This window comes from Malaclemys terrapin, chromosome 4, assembly GCF_027887155.1.
Source record: "Malaclemys terrapin pileata isolate rMalTer1 chromosome 4, rMalTer1.hap1, whole genome shotgun sequence".
NCBI lineage: Eukaryota > Metazoa > Chordata > Testudines > Emydidae > Malaclemys > Malaclemys terrapin.
This window is the reverse complement of record NC_071508.1, coordinates 3,303,813-3,325,054: the sequence shown is the minus strand read 5'-3', so window position 1 is coordinate 3,325,054 and position 21,242 is coordinate 3,303,813. Positions and strand designations below refer to the sequence as shown.

General features: G+C 43.8%; 2 protein-coding genes and 1 pseudogene across 2 annotated transcripts; all 3 read right to left on the bottom strand.

Moving 5' to 3' along the window:
• Positions 1-3,876: 3,876 nt before the first annotated feature.
• LOC128835648 (olfactory receptor 1019-like) lies at positions 3,877-4,815 on the bottom strand. The gene has a single exon (XM_054025234.1). The coding sequence runs from the start codon at positions 4,813-4,815 to the stop codon at positions 3,877-3,879; it is 939 nt and encodes a 312-aa protein (XP_053881209.1).
• A 4,537-nt stretch (positions 4,816-9,352) lies between these two features.
• On the bottom strand, positions 9,353-10,297 carry LOC128835666 (olfactory receptor 1009-like). The gene has a single exon (XM_054025253.1). The coding sequence runs from the start codon at positions 10,289-10,291 to the stop codon at positions 9,353-9,355; it is 939 nt and encodes a 312-aa protein (XP_053881228.1). The 5' UTR covers positions 10,292-10,297.
• Positions 10,298-15,029: 4,732 nt separating this feature from the next.
• On the bottom strand, positions 15,030-19,539 carry LOC128835564 (olfactory receptor 5AS1-like; annotated as a pseudogene).
• Positions 19,540-21,242: the final 1,703 nt, after the last annotated feature.

Below are 21,242 nucleotides of genomic sequence, written 5' to 3'. Positions count from 1 at the left end.
TGTTTTCAGTGCAAGCCGGGTACTGCGTAGAGCTGATCCACAAAGGGGGTTTGTTTGTGGAGACCAAAATCTTTTTGCTCAGAAATACCAAAGGGGTGCATCAGATACCACACAGCACCAATCTCTTGTATGGGCCAGGCTCCCAGGCTGGACCACATACCCCATGATGCATGATGGTCTCTCCTCTTGCTGAACTTCCCTGGAACATCACCAGAATCCCAGAGCCATGGTTTAGGGAGATGGGGAGTTTGGTATTTTGATGGGAAACTCATAATTTCCAAGTAAAAGATATTTTCATGGAAAAAATAGTTGAATGGAAAATCCAATTTCCCATGAAAAACATGTCTCATAAAAAAATTTCAACAAATTTCGAATCAAAGGAACAGAAAGTTACATACAGGTGAAATGTACTAATTGTTTGCATCTGTAACTGATATCTTGTCAATCATTCCTGGTTTCAGAATCACCTCAGTGTCCCGGCCCCAATAGGTGGAATGTAAAACCTGTAAGACATGTAAGAGTACTCCAGATTATCCATCTATTTATAGCATGCCAATCACCATGGTATTCTTTGTCCTTCCCTTGCTAGGTTACTCCCCAAAGTAGGAAGGATAGGTGCACTCATTTTGCTTCATGGAGACCACGTGATGACCAGAGGAGCTCAGGAGGAGACCACAGCGTGCTACGGATTTCTGCAGTTCACAAAACTATCCCTCTTGCATGCATATTATCTGCACTCAGAGCTCAGCTTTAAGATGCTAAATAAAGCTATGAGTCAACTAGAAATAGTCATGCTCTCATTGTAAATATTAATACAATATTTTTGATAATGTACAGTAACTCTCTACCTAACGTCTGCTCGTTTAAAGTTGTGCAATGTTTTGCTATAAGGTCGTTTGGCTGCCTGCTTTGTCCACAGCTGGCAGCCCCTCTATCAGCTCCCGTATGCCACCGCAGTGCCTCCCACCGGTGGACTGCATGGATCAGCGCCTTCCCCCTTCTCCTCCCCCCTCCTGCCCACGGCAATCAGCTGATTTGCGGCGTTTAGGAGGCAGGGGAGGAGCGAGGACGCGACGTGCGGAGTAAAGGGGAAGGAGATGGGGGGAGAGGAGGCAGCTTAAGGGTGGGGTCTTGGGGGAAGGGGTGGAGTGGGTGGGCCGAGGGTTAAGCCCCTGGTGCTTGCAGAGTAGGGGAAGCTGCCACTGCTGCTGTGCAACTTGCTTCTCCTACCTACGGGACCTTCAGCCTCCTTGCCTGCCTCATTGTCTGCAGTGTCACTGGGCTGTGCCTGTGTGGGGTTCGGCGGGGGCACCTCCCATTGCTTCATATTCAGCAATGATGGTTGTAGTATTAAACTGTTTCTTTAAAAATGTATACCTGTATTAAATTGCTTGTTACATTTTTTTAAAATGTATATAATGCCTTTTGTCTGGCAAAAATAAATTCCCTGGAACCTAACCACCCCATTTACATTTAGCAAAATGGTGTTAAGTGAATTCAATTTCCTCATAAGAATTAAAGTTGCATTTTTCAGGGACATAACTACAATGTTAAGTGAGGAGTTACTGTGTGTGAAGTTATAAGATGACACTGTATCAGGTTATTAATACATGTTCCAAACTCAGGCTGGCAAACTGGTCTGTCTTAAACAAAGAAATGTGTGCACTGCTTAATTTTCTATCTAAAGAGTAACCAGAGTCATCAAGCAGGAAGGGAAACAAAGGAAGACCAAAAAGGTGAGGAAAAAGCAGCAGGGAACATCCTTCTACATAGACATTTTGTCTTCTGGTACCAGGTGAAAAAGTTTCTCAAAGCGGAGATAGGACTATAAAAAGAAGGGGCAAACATCCGAAAGCACCGCTCACTCTCTATCTCTATCTCTGCCTCTACCCACTGATTCACCGCATCTGAAGGGATAAAGGAAGCAGCCATTGGACTGTGAGAGGGCTCCTGACCTAAGTAGTTTGGTCAGTAAGACGGCTGAAAGCATGTGGTGAGGAAACTTTTGCTTTGAATTTCACCTTATTTGTTAACTTAGGCACAAGTTGCATTCTAGCTTTATTTTCGTTTTGTAACCATGTCTGACTTCTGTGCTTCCTTATTTGCACTCACTTAAAATCTATCTTTGTAGTCAATAAACTTTGGGGAGGAGGGGGTTGTTTTATCGAATCCAGTGTGTTTAAGTAGAAGTGTCTGAGAAACTAAGTTGCCTGGATATTAGTGCTACTAAAGAAATAATGGACAATGTAATTTGTATTGTCCAGGAGAGGACTGGGCAGCACAGGATGTACATTTCTGGAGGGAAATCGCAGACTGGGGAGTGTGTTGGAGTCACCCTGCAGTATAACCAAGGGTGGTGAGAGCTTGAGTGTAACCCAACTATTCCCGGCCAGGCTGCAGTTACACACACATGCTCAGGGTGTGATTTGTTTGTTTGTGGACCAGCTGGAAGCCACTTCAGCAAGGCATTGCAAGGTTGCAGGTGACACAGCTATTGCTTAGCCTGGGTTGTACCCTGGTATGTCACAGCTCCCTCCCAATTCTTTTGTTAATTTTATTTATTTTCTAGAATTTATAGTCCTTAAAACAGAGTTTAGGAGTAAAACTGCAAAGCAATGGTTGCGGGCTGGGGGGAAAGGATAGGACAAGAACTGATGGACTTCAATTGCAGCAAGGGTGCTTTAGGTTGGACATTAGGAAAAACATCCCAAGAGCGAGGTTGGTTAAGCACTGGAATAACTTGTCCAGGAAGGTTGTGGAATCTCCACTGTTGGAGATTTTTAACACCAGGTTAGACAAACACCTGTCAGGGATGATCTAGGTAATACTTAGTCCTGCCATGAGCACAGAGGACGGGAATAGATGACCTCTCAAGGTCCCCTCCAGTCCTATTAATCTATGGTCTCAGAAGGAGCCCTGCACTGGGAGGAGGGGGGATGCTTGTCTGAGCACTGGGTAGGGCAAGAGACACAAACCTGCCTACACTTGACATTCAGCTCCACTGTACCCCCACCACATGCACACACATACCTCTTTGTTTTTCCTCCCTTCACTTACAACACTGCTCTACAGCCAAAATGCTTCTGAAATAAATGTAGTCAAACTGTACTAATTCTGGGCCACTGAGAACAAAAATGATGCCTAAAATTGTTGATTCGCTCTAGTTTTCAAGATATGCTATTGGGTCAGTATAGACCACCCTTGACTTGGGAATGACTGAGGATAAGTGACTTTTTCTTTCTGTTTAATTTATATGGTAGAGAAAACTCACCCTCTCCATATTATTTTGTATTCAGTTCAGTGCAGATTCTCACAGAGGATGCACACACACCATGCTTTTATTTGTTTTGTTGGTCCCTTAACTTAAAGGCCATTGTGATGGAAATCACCTTTCTCCTCCACGTGCATGGATACAAACCAGTGACAATCTCTACAACAACCCCATAGGGGACATAAAGGGCTGCAGAGTATCAGGAGGGTGTGCAAAACTCCCTTTGGTTCAGCCATAGAAATCCCACACTTCATACTTGCAACTGCATAATGAAACCAAACCCACAACAAAGCAGAGGGAGATAGATTTGATGCCCCGCACTTCCTTCCCAATACAAACAGCTCTGTGCTTTCAAAGCACATCACAGATATTCACACATGTGCAATAGGTGCCCCCTGGAATTTTCCTGGGGCAATACGCCAATAAAGCCCCGATCTTAGTTGGGGCCTGCAGGCCTTGTTGGAATACAAACAAACTAATAATAACAAGAATACATTAATGAACAATACTATTACGGGTTCTGTGAAATTACATTGCAATGGGCTGGGAATTGAATTCACCTGTTTCCACTCCCCATCACAAAACGAGTACTAAGTTAAACAGTTTCAGGAATTGGTTAGGAGTTTCTTCATTGCTTTCCTCAGGGCGTTCTTCACCTCCGTGTTCCTCAGGCTGTAGATGAGGGGATTCAACATGGGGATCACCAGCATGTAAAACACTGAGGCCACTTTATCTGTGTCCATGGAATAGCTGGAGGTGGGACGTAAATACATGAAAAGTTGGATGCCATAAAACAGGACCACAGCGATCAAGTGGAAAGAGCAGGTGGAGAAGGCTTTGTGTCGACCCTCGGCGGAGCGGATCTGCAGGATGGTGGAGATGATATAGACATAGGAGAGGAGGACAGTCACAAAGCTGATCACTACAATACAGCCAATGAAGGCAAACATCACAATCTCATTGATGCGGGTGTCAGAACAGGAAAGCTCCAGCAATTGGGGGATGTCACAGAAGAAATGATTGATGATGTTGGAGCTACAGAATGACAAATGAAGTGTACAAAACGTGTGTATCATTGAATCCACCATGCACACAGCATATACCCCAGCCACCAGCCCTTTACAAAGCCGCCTGGACATGGTGAATGTGTAGAGCAGTGGCTTACAGATGGCCACATAACGGTCATATGCCATCACAGCCAGCAAGAGGCACTCAACATCTGCAAAAGAGACAAAGAGATACATTTGCACAGCGCAGGCAGTGTAAGAAATGCTTTTCTTCTCAGCTAAGAAATTCAGCAGCATCTTAGGGGAAATTATCGAGGAATAGCAGAGGTCACAGAAAGACAAATTCCAGAGGAAAATGTACATGGGGGTGTGGAGTCGGGGATCATTCATGATTAACATGATCATCCCTCCATTTCCCAGCAGGGTGATACCATAAATCAGTAGGAACAGCACAAACAGGGGAACCTGCAGCTCCGGACGATCTGTCAGTCCTGAGAGAATGAACTCAGTCGCCTCCGAGTGATTTCCCTTTTCCATCTCCTCTGAACAGAGTTCAGACAGCTACAGAGATGTGGGCAGTCTCTTCTCTGTAGTGAAGTAAGTGATGATAAATGGAGATCAGTTTCTTAATGGACATGGGTACCCGCTCAGGGAAGGGCTTAATCCACAGAGCCAGATGTTCACAGCTGCTCATTCCAGTTGTTCAATAAAATACAAACTGCATAAATACAATGACACACAGGTTAATCATTCCCCACACACTAACACTCCTGTTTACTAATCCGAGCAGCAAGATGTGACTTCTGTTTCTGCTGTATGAGTATCAGGGTGAAAATCATCTCACTCTGAAGAGATTATTTTTTAGGTGGAGAAGGGGTGAGACCAAAGGAGTGTCAATCTTTCTACCCTCTTTGGTCAGGGTGAGCTCTGTGGCTTGGCATGTCGGTTTGTGGTAACACTTCCTTACTGTGCTAATTAAGCTCTTTGGCATTTACTGTAACCTGTATGAAAACCCAGAGACATAGTGGAAAGCACTGGCTTCGGTGACTATGTAATTGCCTATTTTTTCCAACGCTGGAGGTCGCTCCTTTAGCTGAAGTGGTAGGAGTTGGGGCTGAGGCTTTTAGTGCTAGAGGTCATGAATTCAATACCTGCTGATCACCAAATGTCTGCGTGTGTGTGTGACTCTGATACTGGACAATTGCTCGTACCTGCTTAGAAGAGAGAGAGAGAGATGTGTTGCTGTTTCCTCATCGACAGAAACTGCCATTTTGTCGCATTCGGGAAGTTTTATACTGAGATTTGTGATGTATGGGACATGATCCCTGAAGCAACTGGGAATTCCTGAGCTCAGAGAGAAACAGAACCTAATTAATGTGCTCAGTGAACCAAAGCCACCCTGGGTGTAACTCATGCCCCGGGGATTAATTTGGCCCACTCTTTCCAACTGTGTTATTAAATGATGCAATTTCTACCAGAGTTACGGAGTATGAGGTTAGAGGTATATTTCATCCTGCTCTTTTCAGTGCAAGTTGGGTACTATGTAGAGCTGATCTACAAATGGGGTTTGTTTGTGGAGACTGAAAGCTTTTGGCTGAAAACTTAACATTTTGGCTTGGAAATACCACTGGTTTGCATCCAATACCACACACCACCAATCTCTTCCATGGGCCAGGCTCCCAGGCTGGACTATATCCCCCATGATGCATGATGGTCTCTCCTCCTGCTGAACTGCCCTGGAACATCACCAGAGTCCCACAGCCATGGTTTGGAGAGGAGGGGAGTTTGGCTTTTTTGATGGAAATCTGATAATTTCCAGGGAAAAGATAATTTCACGAAAAAAATTGTTGAATGGAAAATCCAATTTCCCATCCAAAAACCTTCTCTAGTTAAATTTTCAATCAACCTGAGAAACAAGTTTGGAAGCAAAGGAACAGAAAGTTAGATACAGCTGAAACATACTAATTGTTTCAGAATCACCTCATTGTCCTGCCCCCAATAGATGGAATGTAAGATCTGTAAGAGTACTACAGATCATCTATCTATCTATCTATCTATCTATCTATCTATCTATCTATCTATCTATCTATCACACGCCAATCACCATGGTATTCTATGTCCTTACCTTGCTAGGTTACTCCCCAAAGTAGGAAGGATAGTTTCATGCATTGTGCTCGATGGAGACCACATGATGACCAGAGGAGCTCAGGAGGAGACCACAGCCATCTGCCCTCCATTGTTAATTTGGTGCTTCTCTGTAAAGCTGGAAAGGACCAGTGTTCCCTCTAATTTTTTCCATGAATGTGTAGACTGAATGTTGTTATGTGCAGCACCAATATTGAGGCCATTTATTGTGCATACTAAACCTAGATATAATGTATATTTTGAAATGTTCATAGGTATGGAGGAAGAAGAAAAAAGAATGTTAAGCAGTGCATCTTGTTAACTATCCCTTGTTTTAAGATGCTTATTTAATATGAAAAGAAAATCAACACTGCCCTTGGAGTACATGTATTTTATCATCCTTTCTAACAACTCAAGCTAGTAAACACAGCAAAATGTGGCATACTGAAAACAGATATATAAATAAATCAAAGTCATTATGGTCATTAAGTGCAAGCATACAAATATACACCAGAGACCCAATTAAATAACCTACTCCTACCATAGACCACAATATCTTCAGGGGAAACTGCTCTCAAAAAACGAAGTATCTGCGAGAACACTAGCGTGCTACGGACTTCACAAAACTATCCCCCTTGCATACATATTATCTGCACACAGAGCTCAGCTTTAAGATGCTAAATAAATGTCTGCGTCAACTAGAAATGCTCTCACTGCAAATATTAATACGATCGTTTCTGATACTGGAAAGGAGAGTAAAAGGCATTCACTCGGGATTATACAATTTCTCTGGAATGTCAACTCTTAATTTGATTAATACTTCACACGCAGAGAACAGTAAAAATAAGTAATGAAGTGACACAGACAGCAAAACAAATCCCCAAACAAATAAGTGACAACAGTGAAAATATGAAGGGAAGTAAAACATCAAGTGGTTGATGATGAGTATTTTAAATGAGTGTTTAGGACCCACTCAGTGCTAAATAAATGTATGAGCCGCAGCCTTTATTTGTTGGTCACTTCTCCAAATGTCTCCTTAAGTATTTCCCAGCATTGGGACACAAAGGTGTCTAGAAATGGGTGAATTTCTTCTGGACTAATAATTTCTTGTCAAAAACAATACCGTTTGGACTGACCTGAAACTATTCACAAATACGTTACAAATACTGCTAATAGTTTTGTCCCAGAACAATGTGTGTGTGCAGGCGGAGGATTTAGATGATGGTCGCAAGACGGTCACCGTAAGAGGTGGTGATGGTCCTTCCCTTTGTAATGTTTAGCCCAATAGTTGGGGTATTCACCTGTGAGGTGGGAGATCTGGGTTCAATTCCCCTTTCTGTCCAGTGCTGGGCAAAGCTGTGTGTGACACTGTATTCCACATGCTTTAAGAAAATATGCTTCTGAATATGACATAATTGGAATATGATTTATGCTAAGTGCCCCATGTAACATACCATTATGAAGGTTATAATCTATTAAGTGTGATCATCCCATTTGTTTGCATGGACTATTTCAATATCTGGAGTTAGGAGAATAAAATATAAACTTGTATCACTGATGGAGACGTATTAAGTGGAGGCCATTAAAGATGCTTCAGAATCACTGAACTGTGAATGGCTCTGTTTACCTGCAAGCCTTCCTGTGTACATGTGGGCCAACTCAGGAAGAATGGAGACTGGGGTCTTACAGTGACATGTAACCATGTCACCTGATACTGAAATCCATCTTGAAGCTGCTACTTTTCCAGACGGGGGTGGAATTCCAAACAAAGGTTTTCCACCTTAGGGAAGTTCTATATAAAGTGGGAGAAGCAAACAATGAGTGTCTTCAGCTGGCGTAAGAGACGGCCTCCCCACCCCACAGAGATACCTGCAAGCACCTGGAAACAAAAGGACTGTAACCACAGGGGTGGGTGAGAACTGGCTGGACCCAGGTCAGAAAAGGCATCTGACCTGAGAAAGATTTTACCTGAAGTAGCAACTGGGGTGAGAAGTTAACATTTGTAACTGATTTCTGGGTGTATTAAGCTTAGCCTTGCATGTTCTGTTTTATTTTGCTTTGTGTCTTACTTTGTTCTGTCTGTTACTACTTAAAACCACTTACATCCTACTTTTTATACTTAATAAAATCACTTTTATTTATTTATAAACTCAGTGTAAGTAATTGTTACCTTGGTGGGCAAACATTTGTGCATAGCTCTCTTGCAGTGATATAGAGGGCATTTTACATTTATCATTTTACTCTATATAAGCTTTATACCGAGTAAAATGGATTTATTTGGGGTTTAGATCCCGTTGGGAGCTACGTGTCTGGGTGCTGGAGAGACGTATCCTGCTGAGCTGGTTTCAGTCTAGATCTGCAGCTTTCCGGCCATGGCCCAGACCCTTGGTCTGTGTTGGAACTGGCTAGTGTGTCTGGCTCAACAAGGCAGAGTTCTGGAGGCCCAGGCTGGCAGGGAAAATGGAATCAGAGGTAATTTTAGCACATCAGGTGACAGTCGCAACGGGGGTTTTTGTGACCGAACCTGTCACACTATGTACTTGTATTTCCTGCATTTCCAGAAAGCATCCCAGCCCCTGAATGATGTGCTCTTCCAGTCTGGGTTGCTCTCAATCTCTCCTTTCAAAGTTCTTCTACTGTGGATAACTAATTAAATAACAACTGGAACAGAGATATGAAGTTGAGCATCTCACCCTCCAAGTGGGTGCCCCTAGCCACCAGCTTATAGAATCAATCTCTCTTTCTGGACCTGTGATTCTTCCCGTATTTTGTCCACTGATCTCATTTGGGGCCTGAAGACCTTGTTGGAATACAAACAAATTAAAAATAATAACAATACAATAATGAACAATACTCCCACCGGCTCTGCAAAATTACATTGCAATGGGCTGGGAATTGAATTCACCTGTTTCCACTCCCCATCACTAAATGAGTAAAGAGTTAAACAGCTTCAAGAATTGGTTAGGAGTTTATTCATTGCTCTCTTCATGGCATCCTTCACCTCCGTGTTCCTCAGGCTGTAGATGAGGGGGTTCATTATGGGGATCACCAGCGTGTAAAACACTGAGGCCACTTTGTCTGTGTCCATGGAATAGCTGGAGGTGGGACGTAAATACACGAAGAGGAGGGTGCCAAAATACAGGGCTACAGCAGTCAAGTGGAAAGTGCAGGTGGAGAAGGCTTTGCGCCGTCCCTCGGCGGAGCGGATCTGCAGGATGGTGGAGATGATATAGACATAGGAGAGGAGGACAGTCACAAAGCTGCTCACTGTAATGCAGCTTGTAAAAGCAAAGACCACAATCTCGTTGTTGCGGATGTCAGAGCAGGAGAGCGCCAATAGCGGGGGGATGTCACAGAAGAAATGATTGATGATGTTCGAGCTGCAGAACGACAGCCGAAATATAAAAAACGTATTTATCATTGAATCCACCACCCCCACAGCGTACACCCCAGCCACCAGCTGGTTACAAAGTTGCCTGGACATGGTGACCCTATAGAGCAGTGGGTTACAGATGGCCACATAACGGTCATACGCCATCACAGCCAGCAACAGGCACTCAACATCTGTAAAGACAACAGAGAGATTCATTTGCACAGCGCAGGCAGTGTAAGAAATGCTTTTCTTCTCAACTAAGAAATTCAGCAGCATCTTAGGGGAAATTATCGAGGAAAAGCAGAGGTCACAGAAAGACAAATTACAGAGGAAAAAGTACATGGGGGTGTGGAGTCGGGGATCAATGGTGATTAACAAGATCATCCCCCCATTCCCCACCAGGGTGATACCATAAATCAGTAGGAACACCCCAAACAGGGGAACCTGCAGCTCCGGACGATCTGTCAGTCCTGAGAGAATGAACTCAGTCGCCTCCGAGTGATTTCCCTTTTCCATCTCCTCTGAACAGAAAACAGGCAGCTACAGAGATGTGGGCAGGTGGACGGTGCGGAAAACCTGTCCCTTCTCTGAAGTGAAGTAAGTGACGATAAATGGAGATCAGTTTCTCAATGGACATCAATATCTGCTCAGGGAAGGGCTTAGTCCACAGAGCCAGATGTTCACAGCTGGTCATTCCAGGTGTTCGATAAAATGCACATGCTGTGCAAATATAATGACACACAGGTTAATCATGCCGCACACACAAAGACTCCTGTTCACTAATCCGAACAGCAAACAGTGACTTGAAGAGACTGAGAGAATCAGTCTGAAGAGATTATTCCTTAGCTAAAGAAGGGATGAGAGTAAAGGAGTGTCAATCTTTCTACCCTCTTTGGGCAAGGGGAACTCTGTGGCTTGGCATGTCGGGTTGGGGTAAGTCTTGCTTACTGTGCTAATTAAGCTTTCTGGCATTTACTTTAGCCTGTATGAAAACTCAGAGACATAATGGAAAGCACTGGCTTCGGTGACTATGTAATTGGCTATTTTTTCCAAGCAAGAAGGTCGCTCCTTTAGCTGAAGGGGTAGGAGTTGGGGTTGAGGCTTCTAGTGTGGAGGTCCTGAATTCAATACCTGCTGATCACCATGATGTCTGGATGTTTGTGTGTGACTGTAATTCAGGACAATAGCACGTACCTGCTGAGAAGAGAGAGAGGGGCGTGATGGTGTTTCCTCATCGATAGAAACTGCCAGTTTGGAGCATTTGGAAGTTTTATACTGAGATTTGTGATCTATGGGACATGATTCCTGAAGCAACTGGGAATACCTGAGCTCAGAGAGAAACAGCACCTAATTAATGTGCTCAATGAACCAAAGCCACCCTTGGTGTAACTCATGCCCTGGGGATTAATTTCGCCCACTCTTTCCTTCTGTGTTATTAAATGATGCAATTTCTATCAGAGTTACAGAGTATGAGGTTAGGGGTATATTTCATCCTGCTGTTTTCAATGCAAGCCGCGTACTGCGTAGAGCTGATCTACAAAGGGGGTTTGGTTGCGGAGACTGAAAGCTTTTGCTGAAAACTTCACATTTCGGCTTGGAAATAACATGGGGTAAGCATCCAATACCACACACCACCAATCTCTTCTATGCGCCAAGATCCCAGGATGGACTATATCCTCCATGATGCATGATGGTCTCTCCTCTTGTTGAACTGCCCTGGGACTTCACTAGAGTCCCACAGCCATGGTTTGGGGAGGAGGGATGTTTGGCCTTTTTGATGGAAATCTTATAATTTCCAGGGAAAAGATAATTTCATGGAAAAAATAGTTGAATTGAAAATCCAATTTCCCATCAAAAAAACTTCTCAAGAAAAATTTTCTACCAGCCTTACAACAAGTTTGGAATCAAAGGAACATAACATTAGATACAGCTGAAACGTACTAATTGTTTCAGAATCAAATTATTGTCCTGACCCCAATAGGTGTAATGTAAAACCTGTTAGACATGTAAGATAGATTATCTATCTATCTATCTATCTATCTATCTATCTATCTATCTATCTATAGGATCCCAATCACCATGGTATCCTATGTCTTTCCCTTGCTGGGTTACTCCCCAAAGTAGGAAGGATAGTTTCACGCATTTTGCTTGATGGAGACCACATGATGACCAGAGGAGCTCAGGAGGAGACCACAGCCATCTGCCCTCCATTGTTAATTTGGTGTTTCTCTGTAAAGCTGGAAATGACCAGTGTTCCCTCTAATTTTTTCTATCCATGTGCAGACGGAATGTTTTTATGTGCAGCACCAATATCTAAGTCATTTATTGTCCATACAAAACCTAGATATAATATATATTTTAAAAAGTTCATAGCTATGTAGGAAGAAGAAGAAAGAATATTAAATAATTAACAAGGTGCACTGCTTAAGATGCGTATTTAATATGAAATCAAATAAAAAGAAAATGGACACTGCCCTTGGAGTACATGTCTTTTATCATCCTTTCTAACAACTCAAGCTAGTAAACGCAGCAAAATGTGGCGTACTGAAAACAGCATTATAAATAAAACAAAGTCATTGTGATCATTATGTGAAAACATAAAAAATATTCACCAGAGGCCAATTATATAACCTACTCCTACCATAGACCACTAAATCTTCAGGTAAAGTTGCTCTCGAAAAATGAAGCATCTGCCAAAACACTAGCATGCTACGGACTTCTGCCGTTCAAAAAACCATTCCACTTGCATGCATATTATCTGCACACAGAGCTCAGCTTTAAGATGCTAAATAAATGTCTGAGTCAACTAGAAATGCTCTCACTGCAAACATTAATACAATAGTTTCTGATATTGGAAACGAGAGTAAAAGGCATTCACTCAGGATTATACAATTTCTCTGGAATCTCAACTCTTAATTTGATTAATACTTCACACACAGAGAACAGTAAAAATAAGTAATAAAGCAACACAGACAGCAAAACAAAGCCACACACAAACAAGTGACAACACTGAAAATACGAAGGGAAGTAAAACATCAAGTGGTTAGTGATGGGTATTTTAAATGAGTGTTTAGGGCCCATGCAGTGCTAACACAAAAGAGCCCTGTAGAAACAGGCAAAGTTCTCCTGGTTTCACATTGTGTGTGTCACCAAGTTAAAAACTTGGAGTAGACGGACTCATTACTTTTTTACACGCTGTGCAAGACATTAACACATGGCTTTGGAGTTTGCAGAGAGATCCCTATTTCAAAGAGCTTGCAAATAAGGTCTTTATCCTAGCAAATACCTAGCACCTCCTCCAAACCTAGTGCTGCTTGCTACCTATGAGTCAATGGGAGTACTTTGAAGAGCCAAAACTATACCAGATAGCAAAGCTCTGGCCTTAATGGTTTCCAATATCTCTCCCCAAACAAATGCTAAAACTTAATGGAAATCACTTGTCAGGAGAAGTGATTTCCATTATTTTCTAGCATTTGTTTGGGGAGAGCTGTCTCTCTCCTGCAACAGCAGCCACTGAGCTGAGGCTGGGAAGGAGGGACATCTGTCCCCAGCAGTCACAGCCCTGGAGTTGGGTAGAGTCACGTCTCTTTCCAGCTGGCACAGCCCTGCACGTCCCAATTTCCCCTCACTCCCTATCTCACTCCCTCACTTACTCCCTATTCCTTCCAAGGCCACCACCTCATCTGACGCGTGCATTCTCCCCAGGGACGAGGCACCTAATTAGGGGAATGGCCCTTCACAACCTTGTGCGCGAACACCCAGGCACACACCTTAGAAGGAACTATGGAAATGACCCTTCTGAATGGAATCACTATTATAAAAATGGTGTGTTGGATGATGGTGGTGCAGGTTTTGACAGATGAGATGAAAATCTTGATTTTTATGGTTTCAAACGCAAAGAGTAGCCTTCAACTCTCTATGCAAATGCCTTTTATTTCATGGGAAAAAAGCAATTCAAGAATAAAAATGAATGGCCAGGGATTTCATCTTGTGAAATGACCAAGTTGGAACACTAACAGTTCCTATGCACTGAAAATATCCATTCTCTTCCTACAGGTCTCAGGACTTGGTTCCTTCTGAAATATGGATGAGCCCTTCCTGCACAATCTCCTGCATGGATATGTTCCTAGTGGCAGCCTCTTGTCCCTGCCCAGCAACCTGGTGAAGCTTGGGAAGAGAGAATGTGCATACGCCCCTGCCTTCTAGTGACATCACACAGGCGGACTGGGCATCATAAGTCCTACATTCCTCAACTTGTGCCCATGAGGATGCTCAGGGCTTCTCTGCACTGTGCCTAGGTCAGGTGGATATTGCTAGACTTGCTTAAAGAGGTAACCATAACATGGACATGACCCATTAGACCACATCCCCTACCGGTGTAAATGGATGTCTCTCCCTGGGAGTCATTGGGACAGATTCACAGATGGTATAAATCAGCCTAGCTCCATTGAAGCCAAAGGGCCAGATCTTCAACTGGTCTGAATCTGAGCACGTATGGAATCGTGAATGGGACAACGTACCAAGACACAATCACTTGACATCTTGAAATCAAGACTAGGTAGCTCTCTAAAAGAGATGTAATAGTTTTAGTTAGTGGTTGAGGTTCCATGTCCTGTGTTAGCCAATGGTCAGACTAGAAGTCATGAATCTATGGAAAATCTGTGTCACTTAAATGAAGTCAATGAACCAATCCCCAAATGGTGTAAATTGGCATAGTTTCTTAGAAGTCAATGGCCCAGATCCCTCACCGGTGTCAATCACTGTAGCTCTGCTGAACTCCTGGCTGGCTAAAGGAAACTGAAGCACCATGGACAGCTCAGAACTGGCAGGGACTGGGGGAATGAGAAAGCGCTCCTGGCTGGCTGCTGGGCCTGAACGTACATTTGCCCTCATGTAAAGGTGAAGCATTAGTCAAGGCTGGGCTATGTGGCAGTAGCCCAAGGGAGCTGAAAGCAGTTTAGTTAAGGGGACACAGTGATGTGTGGCTGCTATTCTTAGGGTCTGTGATCTGGGACCTTGAGTAGTGCTTAGGCCACTGAGGAAGGGATTAAAATGATCCAAACTACTTAGTGGCCTAGCTGGAGAGCTAGGGCCAGAAGGACCCAGAAAAGACAAAACTGTCGCCTCCAGGGAGGAAGCTTTGGGGGTATGGCCAGATACCAGGGCTGCGACTGTTTAAAGACTATGGACATTCAAAACCAGAAGGGGTGATTGTGAGAGGTGGGTGCCACACTGTTACCGACCCCTAAAGTCATTAAAGGGGTCCCTTAGAGATTGTCCTAACAGCAACCCCTTGTCCATACCCAGAAACCCGGTCAAGCTAAGGAAGAGAGAATATGCGTTATCCCCCTGCCCTCTATCTCTCTCTCTCCCCGTTGATTCACTGCATGTGAAGGGATAAAGGAAGCAGTGCTTGGACTGGGGGAGGGATCCTGACCTAAGAAGTTTGATCAGTAAGACTGCTGAAAACATGTGGGGATAAAACTTTTGCTTTGAATTTCACATTGTTTGTTAAGTTAGACACAAGTTGCATTTTAGCTTTCTTTTTCTTGTAACCATGTCTGACTTCTTTGCCTCCTTATTTGTACTCATTTAAAATCTATCTTTGTAGTCAATGAACTTGTTTTATTGTTTTATCTAATCCAGTGTGTTTAAACTGAAGTGTAGGGGAAAGTTTCCTTAAGGCGTCCTTCACCTCCATGTTTTTCAGGCTGTAGATGAGGGGCTTCACCATGGGGATCACCAGCGTGTAAAACACTAACGCCATTTTGTCTGTGTCCATGGAATAGCTGGAGGTGGGATGTAAATACATGAAGAGGAGGGTGCCATGAAACAGGACCACAGCGGTCAAGTGGAAGTGCAGGCGGAGAAGGCTTTGCGCCGGCCATTAGTGGAGCAGATCTGCAGGATGGTGGAGGTGATATAGACATAGGAGAGGAGGACAGTCACAAGGTTGCTCACTACAATGCAGCACATGAAAGCAAACATCACAATCTCATTGGTGCGGGTGTCAGAGCAGGAGAGCGCCAGCAGCGGGGGGATGTCACAGAAGAAATGATTGATGATGTTGGAGCTGCAGAATGACAGCCGAAATGTAGAACACGAGTGTATCATTGAATCCACCCACCCTACAGCATACACCCCAGCCACCAGCTGTTTACAAAGCTGCCTGGACAGCACATGTGATTTGTAATGTACATTCACAAAGGAATCCCTCCAATAGCTAAAAAGTCAGTATTGGAGACAATGAGAGACTGTGCAGTTGGGAGACACACATACATGCTGACTGTAAAGGAGAAGACAGCATTGCTGAATAGATTGAGGGGCTGAGTTGTCATTCTCTTACATACAGGTTTTACACCACTGTTACTCACTTGCCATGTGTGGACAAGATTGTCTAGTGGATTGGGCACTTGCTGAGCACTTTGGATTTTGGGGCTCGGTTCCTGGCTCAACTGCATACATCCCAGGTTCACCTAAGGAGAGACATATCTCTCTGTGCCTCAGCTTGTCATCTGTAAAATGGGGATAATGCAGCCCTGCCTATCAGGGATGTTGTCAGGATACATACATTAAAGATTGTGAGGTGATGGGAGGTACTGTGGTGATGAGGCCATACAAGGACCTGAACACATTCATGAACCTTCACAGCATCCTTATAAGGCAGGCAAAAATGATTACTCCCATTCAGAGGTGGGTCAAGTGAGGCAGAAAGCGTTTAGGGCCCCCTCTTTCATATCTGTCCAAGAGAGACTCATAATTAGCAGGTGCCTTTGAAAATGCTACCTCCGGTTAGTCAGAATGCGAAGAGGCAAATATGGTTTATATGAGATGAGAGATTATTTTATTACAAACAAATCCACCCATTCTTAAATAGATGTGATAGATTTATAAATAGATGTCAGCAGCAAATCAGCAAAGTGAAAATAACACTGCTAATATTGACCCTTAATACATAGAGATAGATTTCATTCAAGGGTTCACATATAATTTATCTATCTATCTATCTATCTATCTATCTATCTATCTATCTATCTATCTATCTATCTATCTATCTACCTACTTTTACTGCATGTGTCAGCAGTTACCAGAGCACTTTATGAGTTCTTTAGCATTGCCTGCTGAGGCTAAGAACAACAATGCTTAGTGTTCGGACGGTCCACTCCCTTAGCCCTTTAACCCCAAGATTCACAAAGGGCCTTGAAGTTGAAAGGCTCCATAACCCATTCTACTCATAATCAGGGGTATACGTGGAATTTAAATGTGACTATTGTGGGGGGGACACTTTAAAGACTGACCCCCCACCCAATGCCCCCAGGCCCTGCTGGCTCCCCCCCCCCCTTAGCTCCTGCTGACTCCCTGGGATCCCCACCCATCCCCCCATCACCCCACTGCTTCCACCCCTCATTGTCCCAGGCTCCAAACACTAACTGGAGGCTGCGGCAAGAAAGGGACAGGGCTTCCCGGGCCCCCTCTAGCAGAACTCTGCTACCAGCCTGGCGTCCCTGTTCTGGGCGCCACCTAGTGGGGCTCAGCAGGAGTGTTAGCTGGAGTGCCTTTCCCAGGCACACCTCCAGCCATGGTCACCCCAGCTTCCCCCCTGGCAGAAAGGGGGGAGGACGGGCTTGGGGGAGGCAATCTTGGGGCAGGGGCTGATTCAGAAGCTGCAGGCAGTGGCAGAGATTCTGGGGGGCCCATGCCCCTGCTCGTCCCCCTTTGTGCACTCCCCTGCTCATCATCATCACTTGACGCAGTGACCAAGACACAAAATGGAGCTAGAAGAGGGTGAAACTTTCCACAAATAGTTTTATCCATTTGGGGGGGGGGCAGGAATTGGGCGCCACGTCGGAGGAGGAGATGGTAAAATGGTCAGGAGCGACTCTTGAAAATCGGGGATGGGGCACTGACGGAAAAGTGGGTGGGCCTGCGTGGGACGCTGTGAAAAAAGGCACATGACCCAGTTCACCCCTCTCACGCGTCGCCGCTGAAAGTAGGGGTATTGAAATGATTCATTCAACCCAAAATGAATATTTTTGTTTTGTCGCCTTTTTTAATTCACCAATATTTACGGCCGTTTTCGGTTTGGGGTGAAGCGGAATTTTTTTTCCCAGCAAACTGAAGGCAGGTCCAGCTCTATCCATGTCCCATTCACAGTCCCCTGAGCTGTAATGGTCCCTGAATCCCTGCTCTTCAGGGTCTAGAATATTTTCCAGTAGACCAAAAAGCAAGAACTCACAATAAACATGGCATGTGGTGTAAATATGTTATGTGGGATATGACTTTTTTTTCCTGTTTATTTCTCTTTTACAAAAAATGCCACCCCGCCTCCCCACCCCGAGATGCCATTTTGGTAATCAGGTCACTGTCCCAGAGGTCTCAGAGGAGTAGCCGTGTTAGTCTGTATCAGTAAAAACAACCAGGAGTCCTTGTGGCACCTTAGAGACTAACAAATATATTTGTGCATAAGCTTTTGTGGGCTATAACCCACTTCATCCGATGCATGGCGTGGAAAATACAGTAAGCAGGTATAAATATACAGCACATGAAAAGGTGGGAGTTGCCTTACCGAGAGGGGAGGTCAGTGCTAACGAGGCCAATTCAATTAGGGTTGATGTAGCCCATTCCCAATAGTTGACAAGAAGGGGTGAATATCAACAGAGGGAAAATTACTTTTTGTGGTGCTAATGAGGCCAATTCAATCAAGGTAGATGTGGCCCATTCCCAGCAGTTGACAAGAAGGTGTGAGTATCAACAGAGGGAAAATAAGTTTGTAGTGACCCAGCCACTCCCAATCTTTATTATTCAGGCTTAATTTGATGGTGTCAAGTTTGCAAATTATTTCCAGTTCTGCAAGTTTCTTGTTGAAGTCTGGTTTTGAAGTTTTTTTGTTGAAGAATGACGACTTTTAAATCTGTTATTGAGTGTCAAGGGAGCTTGAAGTGTTCGTCTTCTGGTTTTTGAATGTTACAATTCTTGATGTCTGATTTGTGTCCATTTATTCTTATGCGTAGAGACTGTCTGGTTTGACCAATGTACATGGCAGAGGGGCATTGCTGGCAGTGTCCACAAACATTGCGCTCTCATAGAAACTTTACATTTGCTCTAACTTGTGTTGTTGCTCTCTTAACCTAAAATAAAGGCCATTCTGAGTGAAAGCCTCTTTCCATGCTTGGTGCATGGACAACAAGCCAGGTGACAATCTCGACAACTGATTTTGACCACACAGAACACATAAAGAACAGCAGAGAACCAGCACGGTGTGTGAACTTCCCTTTGGTTCAGCCACAGAAATCCTGCACTCCACACTTGCAACTGTATAATGAAACCAACTCCATGGCAAAGGAGAGGAAGATGGATTAGGCACCCTAGTTCTCTCTCAACACAGACAATTGCGTACTTGCAAAGCACATCACATATATTTGTATATTTATACGTCTGAAACTGGTATCTTTGTAACCCTATCAACCCCTCAGTGCCCACTGGCAAAGAGCTCAAGGTCATGTTAAGCAATTCCTGTCAGCCCTGACAAACTCACTACACCTAATGTGTTGCTGTGATGGTATTTATCTATAAAGAACATTGTGTAAGGCATCAAATGAAAACTTATATCATACTGGTCTTCATACTCATTGTGTGATGTAACAATTAAAAATCTATGGATATGTACTAACAATATGCTCAAACGAGGAAACCAGGCAGCGCTGGTAAACAAGTTTATCCAAGATAAATAAGTTGGTTTACCTTGTGACACTGGCAGACCACATGCCAGCTCGTGCGAAAGCTGGAACCAGTCTGGCTCTCCTGCGTGTTTGTATTGTTAAAATAGGCATTAGGATTATAGGAATGTGTTTAGAGTTTAGATGCTATGAAATGCTTGTAAGTTTCTGCCAGCATTATTCTCACTTATAATACCTCTATCTCATGTTATTAGGTTATATTTAAGTGCTTGTAACAGGAAATCACCAGACAGGAGAAAAGCATTAACAGTTTCTAACATGTATCGGGGGGTAGCCGTGTTAGTCTGTATCCACAAAAACAACGAGGAGTCCGGTGGCACCTTAAAGACGAACAGATTTATTAGGGTAAGCTTATGCCCTAATAAATCTGTTAAGTCTTTAAGGTGCCACCGGACTCCTTGTTTCTAACAGGAGATGGTATCTTCTGTCCAACAAAGGAGATCCATCAACACCCGCAAACCATTGTGGAACGTCAGAGAACAACAGACTTCATTGACGGATCCCTCCCACTCCCTGAAGAGGAGATGTGCAAGTGAATTGCTCCCAACAGTTCCACTTGCAATTGAAGCAGAATAATAATTTAAAAAATAATTAAAAAAAAAAACTAAAAAGGAAGAACTGTCTTTTCTTCTGCTTGGACTCCGAGGGGCAAAGATTACTAGGCATAAGATCCCCAGTACTTGGCCTGGTTTAGCCCTGAAAGATACATGCAGTTGCTTATTATAGAAGCTTCTATTACCTTTTGAAACCTGATTAACTCATCTGTGTGTGTATGTTGACCAGCTTTAACCTTGTAAATAACTCTCATTTCTTTTTTCCTAGTTAATAAATCTTTAGATGGTTTCTTATAGGATTGACTACATGTGTCTTCAGTGTGAGATCTAAGGTGCAATTGACCTAGGGTAAGCGACTGGTCCTTTAGGACTGGGAGAAATATTAAGATTGCTGAGATCTTTGGTGTAAGAAACCATCTATCACAAAAGTAACCTTACATGGGTGGCAAGATAGATAAAGTACCCAAGGAGACTGTCTTTGACTCCATGTTAAGGCTGTTATAGTGCCCGAGGAGTTTACACTTGCAAATCAGTAAGTGAAATCTAAGCCTAGAACTCACAACCAATTTGGGGTTTGCGCCCTGGTTGTTAATAGTCTGCCCTTGGGTTGGTATTTACACTTTTGAGCCACTCCCGGACATCCGGTCACATCTGTCTGCCTAGGTCTCCAATGTAAATGGAACAGGGTAAGCCAAAGACAATGAGAATTATATTTGCATTTGAAATCAACTGGAAAAGCCCATTAACAAAAGGGAGAGAAAACCAGCATAGACAGCAAGGCATTCACACACCAGCAGGGCAGAGGAACTCTGGAGGCACAAGAATACATTTCAAAGGCATACTGGACTATAAGAAGAAGGGGAAAAGACATTTTGTGCTTCATCACTGAGGGGACAAAGAGGTCCATGAACAGTCGATCCCCAGCCAGGTGGGTTGGTGCCACAGAGAGGTGCCTTTAAGTGAGAAACAGTCTCCGGGCAGGTCTACGCTACAGGGAAAAGTCGAGCTAAGCTACGCAATTTGAGTTATGTTAGTAGCGTAACTCAAGTTGACGTAGTTTAGATCTACTTACCGCGGGGTCCACACCAGGCTGGATCGATGGGAGAAACTGTCCCGTCAACTCCCCTTACTCGTCTCGTTCTGGTGGAGAATCGGAGTGAACGGGAGTGCATTTGG